This window comes from Sphaeroforma arctica (assembly GCF_001186125.1).
Source record: "Sphaeroforma arctica JP610 unplaced genomic scaffold supercont1.1515, whole genome shotgun sequence".
Lineage (NCBI taxonomy): Eukaryota > Ichthyosporea > Ichthyophonida > Sphaeroforma > Sphaeroforma arctica.
This window is the reverse complement of record NW_014039043.1, coordinates 1-6,409: the sequence shown is the minus strand read 5'-3', so window position 1 is coordinate 6,409 and position 6,409 is coordinate 1. Positions and strand designations below refer to the sequence as shown.

Sequence of the window (6,409 nt, the reverse complement as noted above, 5' to 3'; positions counted from 1 at the left end):
CCCCTGCGATGATCTCATCTATTATTTCAACTCTAGCGTGATCATCTGCCTTCGGTATGAGATTAAATTTAATGGGGAAGAATGCTTTTTTTCGACTTCTCGTGCTGAATAATCTTTTATCAATGCGTTCTGATTTCTCATTTGGCCTTATCAGACTACAAACCAGTGCCGAAGCGCTACCAAGATCGAGTTGATATTCCGCAAGAAGAAAACCCGCATGTTAATTTCATAGGGCTTCTGATCGGTCCACGTGGAAATACTTTGAAGAAGATGGAGAGAGATTCTGGAGCAAAGATTATGGTAAGATAGCATATGTGCAAACTCTGGAGACGGAGTATTAAACCTTCCTTTTGTTGAACGAATATGCTCACTTTCGCGCGCTGATCTAGCTCTCTGTATTGCTCTTGGCATTTTGTTATTTGGTATGCGGCAGTGCCCGTTGACGCATATTTAAAGTGTGACCACTCGTGGGCGCTTGATTTCATTATCATTCGTGTACCTGAGAGCCTATTACATATTCTGGCCAGGAAAATACTAGAGTTTTCATCGTTATTGTTTGTCGTTACCTGTATACAGATCCGTGGTAAAGGTTCTGTTAAAGAGGGCAAAGGTCGAAGAGACGGCGCTCCCATACCCGGGGAAAACGAACAACTGCACGCTATGATCACTGGACCCGACGCTATCGTCGTGAAGAAAGGCACAGACCTGGTGCAGAACATCATCAAAGTGGTATGTCGTCGTTTTGCCGTGCGAAATTTTGTGTCTGTCACATATTGCTACAGTTTGTTCAAAGCCGGCTGCCATATTCTGAATTGAGAATCACTGTTGGTTGTTTTGCATCAGTTAATTTTATTATTATTTACCTTCCATGCAGGGTATTGAGACACCCGACTCGGCCAATGAGTTGAAGTCGCTACAATTGCGTGAACTGGCTGCTCTCAATGGTACATTACGAGAAGACTTGGCCCAGAACTGCTCGAACTGCGGGGCTACAGACCACAGGCACTGGCAGTGCACAGAGCGCCGAAACGCAGTGCAAACCATTGTTTGCAGTGTGTGTGGTGGGCATGGACACATCGGTAAGGATTGTGCACAAAGGGAGATTGGAGGGGTGCCCCAGAAACAAAGTGGTGAGAATATCGACAACGAGTACTTATCGTTTATGGCTGAACTCGAGGGGGGTGGCGGTAAGGCACCCGCGCCGGCTGTGGAGCCCGGATCCAGGCCTGCACTCATGGATGGACCTTCTCAGCAAGGAACCTCGGATGCTGGCAGAGATCACCAGAGCCACAACCAGAACAACAACTACAGTAACAATCATGGACCATCATCGAATGATGGTGCTGCTCGGGGCTCAAGACCCGGACCGTTGCTAAGTGCCCCTGGCGGAGCGCGTCCGGTTGGACAGGGTGGGCTTGTTGGCCAGCCTCCCGGTACGTATGCAGTTGTACAGTATGCGGTATCGCGTGTATAGTGTGTTTTGAGTCTGCAGGACCTTTCACGTGTACGGGCTCACGTCACACCCTTGCATGAAAGCAATACGAGTGCGTTTGCAATTGAGATTCTCAGATCCTTATGCCATATGCAAAGTCGATTTCGGTATTATGTATTATTCGCCTTTTGTTGCAGCATGTCAGTATTGCCCGAACTTCTCCTTTCAATCCCTTCATCACTTAATTGCCACCTCATTGTCACCTCATTGCTACCTCATTGTAATCTCATTTCTACACACGCGTAGGCCGTCGAGTTCCGCCCAGCGGCGGTTTACTGGATGGGCCACCACCTCAGCGCAACTCTGGCGCACAGCCCGGAGGTAGGAATCCGTGGGATCGTGAAGCACCGCATGACAGAGCGCGTGCCCCATGGGAGAACAATGGACCGCCGCGCGACCGCCAAAATGGACCCCCGCCACCACAAGGTGGTAATAGCAGGGCGCCGTGGGAAAGTTCGGGACCAAATCGACCGGGCGCGAATGATAGGTACAACAGCAGGAGTAACGGTAGTAGCGACAATCACAGTAGACAACCCTGGGATAGGCCCGCACCCTCACAGGCACCGCTCTTGTCGGGGAATAAACCCCCATGGGATACTAATGCCTCTGTGGCTCCACCGGGGGGAAGACAACCGTGGGATGCCAAGCCCAATGACAGCTATAACAGCCACACCAACACCACCAACAATAGTAATATTAATAGTAATCACAACAATTACAATAATGGAATGAACAGCGGACCTCCCCCACCCCCCCCACACTCGTCCGCGCCCCCACCTCCACAGCAGCCACCACCACCACCACCACCATCAAACAACCAACCCCCACCTCCACCCTCTGATGGTATCAGACCTCCCTGGGAAGCACCATCACAACAACCTCCACCCCCGCCCGCCCAGAATATGAACCAGAACCAGAACCGAGGTGGTGCACCACAACAGGGTGCTACAGGGCAAAGACTACCATGGGAGCAGCCCCAAATGCCGCCGGGTGGCCCACCTGCGAGCGCATATGGTGGTGGACATGTGCCTGGTCAGTACAACCAAAGCCAGAGTCAGTATGCCGGTCAACATCAGCCGCCACCACCCCCTCCACCAAGTGCGGGTCAAAATGCGGCATGGAATAGAGGTATGTTTAGAATACTGCCGCGTTTGTTTGTACCATCGGTACAGTTATGCAAGGTCTTATATGGTTGCTGCTTGTATTTCCAATCTATACGATCGCTTAACATTAGTGTTCGACAGAGAAGACTTAGGTACGAGAACTAATATTATCAACTCTCTCATCTCTCGAAATCATAGGACCTCCCGGGCAACAGCCCTGGGCACAGAACAGTCAAGTCCCTCAACAGGGCAACCTGGGTTACGGTGCCATGTCACAACAGCCACCACTCCCCTGGGTATGTGGTACATCCCTAGACTAATTTTTATAATTTTTGCAACGGCGTGTGGTCTACGTATTGGCACTACATTTATCAGATAATAATCGGGCTGTATTTCACTACGCTTGACTTTGAGAAACATTGGTATCTTTGGTGGTTACTCTCTTGGCTCACTCTTTGCTCCATTCTATTCCAACAGCAACAGCAGCAGCAACCACCACCACCACCTCCTCCACCACAGAGTTATGGCCAGCCGCCGCCGCCACCTCCTCCATCGAGTTATTGAGGGGCGATGGGTGATGTAAGAAGCAAATAACGTAGCAGATTATGCTCTTAAACCGAGTCTATAAGCCGCAAGTGCGAAGACCTCTCCGAACTCGGTAGTATAAAAATATAAATCATTTGAGTAAATTTATCCCGAGTATGTATAACCTCTCGTGGGCTTGAGGTTCTTTTGAGGCGATACTGATTTATTAAAATGTATAAGCATTCTGTTGTTGGAAGGGAATAATTAATAAAGCAATAAATCGTAAATCTGCGATAATTCCGAGCAATGTTCTACCGTATGGGCCCGTAGCATTTGGCGGCTGGACGATTCTCATCCGGAAGCAAGCTAACAAGAGAAAACGTCTGCTTTAAATCAGATCACTACCTCCTATTGATTATGTATATGCTGAAAAAGTCGAGCCATATACTATCTATTGGGGGACGAGAAGTGATCACACTAAATGTCTGATATATCTTCAATTGAAAATGGGGTGCACCTTTTGTTCTAAATCTTGACCTGTAGCATTAGTATTCTCATCATCCCAGGTACACCCGCAATTTTCATTGTTATGGGATTCCTGGAATTGTCAGCACTCACACTTGTACTCGGTCTTGATCCAAATGCTGGATCCAGAACGTATGCGATGCTTCGGTCACGCAAAACCGAGGAGGAATCCACACTTTTGGGCATATTGATTCCGCGAACACGTTTTTACCGAAGAGGTTTGCGTCATTGTTGCCACCCATTTCCGGTAGCATAGAACGAGTCGATGGCTTCTACCACACGGTAATCTGAATTTGAAATCAGCGCGCAAATGTATTATGAACGAGACATTGTCGTGTACTTCCCTTTATACTAGTTAGAGAAACATTCCAGAAACCAGCGAGCAAATGAATTGTGAACGAGACATTGTCGTGTACTTTCCTTTATACTAGTTAAAGGAACATTCAATAAACCAGCACCTTATCTCAAGTCCTTCCCCCAAGTACAACACATCCGTGCCTACAATGTTTTAAAATCCGTTGGATTGGTACCAGACGCAGGTACGTTGCTTCTGGGTGGCCAGTCTAAGGGGTTTATTCAGTCTCTTTAACGGCATTTACCATATGCTACAGTCATATCATTCCCACGCCCTAACTGTCATACGTTGAGTGTGTAGTAGCATGCTCTTGGATTAGTATTTTCACTCGTATATGTACCGTCAAATATTCTGTGTACACAAGTTTGCATATCTGCTAGCACACCGTCGTCAATCACATTATACACTTTTACCTATACTATGTGTATTCGCATTGTTCTCCATTGCCTTCTCAACCGGTATCTCATTTTCAATTCTCTTCTCAATACTCGTTTTTTGTCTTTATTTTTCTCTTAAGGTGCGAAGAAAGTCAATAAACGCTTCTTGAACCACTCCGAGGCATAAAGCATGCGTCTCGTAGTAGTCAGCCCTACCTTATATGGCATGCTTATCAACCCGACATTCACCATGTCTCATTTGGTCAGCGTCAAACCCTCTAGCACAAGCACAAACGCCGCCAACAACTGCTTACTACTTTTATTACGATCGGCCTTCGGATCACGCTCACACAAAACCACATCTTTATCCTTACTCCGCATGGCGATGATAATGAATAGCCACTGGACTCGTGCCTTGAAAGATATATGTGTAGGTTTAATCGTCTGCGTACGAGTGAGCCGTCACATCCGCCGCCTCAGCGGTCAGTTTATCGGGCAGCGTTCGATTCTGTTCAATTTTCATAAGGCTATGATTCTTCGTGTATGTACACGGGCTATTTCTGCTTTTTCTTTGTTATACAGCTTTTGTACATATTTACATCACATGAATATTCATGATGGTGGGTTTTTTATGTATATATTTGGAATACATATTTGTAGATGGGATTACAGTATTTATTAGTTTATGTACGATCAGTTACTAAAAATAAAAAGCTGGAGGTAAATATATCAATACCACCGCGGCACAGCTATGTATGTACCTTGCCCAGAGTCAGACACTACAGTTGAAGTATGACATCATGGAGCAGTGACATCACAGCTTTGTAGTCTGATATGTATCAGATTTTACTAAATCTGACCGTGGGACTTGGGAGTTGGGAGTTGGGAGTTGGGACTGGGTCACTGGGAGTTGGGAACTTGGATGGGACTCTTGGGACTTAGGACTGGGACTTGGGACCCGGACTTGGCCACTTGGGAGTTGGGACGTGTGGACTTGTTGTGTGGGCTAACCCTGTATCCCATATTTACCTCTGGGCTTGAACCGAAGCCGAAGGCCCGAAGCCCGAAGGCCAGCCGCCAGGCCCGAAGTCCGAATGACAATGATTATGGCTGAGTCAGAGTGTATGGCAGTGTGTCAGTCAGTCAACACTCGCAGTGTCTCAAACACTCAGTGACTCTCAGTGTGAGCATTCAGCTTTCACAGAGAATTCGTTTTCCTTGCCACTGATTGGCTGTCTACCAAGGGAATCCACGTTCGCATTTGAAATTGGGCCAATCGGTGGCCAATTTTTACAATCACTGTGACAGAGTGTGAAGTGTATTGTTTAAATTTTTTTTTTAAAATTTTGTTGTATGTAGTAGGTGTAGACTGTAGACTGTAGAAATGTAGAGACGGGACAATCCCTCGGAAAGCTGTGTAGTAACAAGACCGTTTTTTACATACATATACCCGTTCGCAAGTTGACAGAATTTATTCACACGCTTATTACGCTGTAGTAGCACGGGTATTTTTGTTGATATAGCAAATATGTTGGCTAGTACAGTGTTCACGAGATCTCTGAGATCTATCGCTACCACAACAAGTATCCGAAAGTATGCCGCGCCGTCAGTTGCTACATTGAGCGTAAGTTCCATGATATACCCATTTAATACACATACACATGACTATGTAGTAGCATCCACAAACCTTCTCTATTTGAGATCAAATGATTTTGCAGAGTATACTCGAAACTTTATTTGCCAAGAGGATTCTGATAGTGAATATTCGTGTCAAGACTCACTGGTCCAAAAGCAATTGATTTGTGTCTCCAAAATACCACACCATTAACGATCCTAGGACGCAGTCGATTCCTAGCAGTCGTGTAGGGGTGAAATCACTTACTATTATCTTTAATGTAGTTTCCACGTCCGTACAAGAAATATAGCCAGTCCCGAGTGCTGGACAATTCCGCTGAACGCTCCATGCTGCACGCACTTGAAGCATAGACAGCTCTTTTATGTGACGAGTCCGATTAGTAACACCAAACACGTA

The 6,409-nt window shown here is 46.5% G+C and overlaps 2 protein-coding genes across 2 annotated transcripts in view; both read left to right on the top strand.

Annotated features, from left to right (window-relative positions):
• The window catches only part of SARC_11070 (hypothetical protein), a 5,781-nt gene extending 2,046 nt beyond the window's left edge, over positions 1–3,735 (top strand). The window contains exons 2-7 of the mRNA XM_014294857.1: positions 155–300; positions 577–729; positions 875–1,433; positions 1,739–2,620; positions 2,794–2,891; positions 3,073–3,735. Coding sequence (XP_014150332.1) covers positions 155–300; positions 577–729; positions 875–1,433; positions 1,739–2,620; positions 2,794–2,891; positions 3,073–3,159 — 1,925 coding nt within the window. The 3' untranslated portion in view covers positions 3,160–3,735. The remainder of the gene's footprint in view (positions 1–154; positions 301–576; positions 730–874; positions 1,434–1,738; positions 2,621–2,793; positions 2,892–3,072) is intronic.
• Positions 3,736–3,999: 264 nt separating this feature from the next.
• SARC_11069 (hypothetical protein) lies at positions 4,000–5,010 on the top strand (the record flags this gene model as incomplete). Its single annotated transcript, XM_014294856.1, has 1 exon — positions 4,000–5,010. A coding segment is annotated over exon 1 (443 nt), but the record flags the coding sequence as incomplete, so codon positions are not given.
• Positions 5,011–6,409: the final 1,399 nt, after the last annotated feature.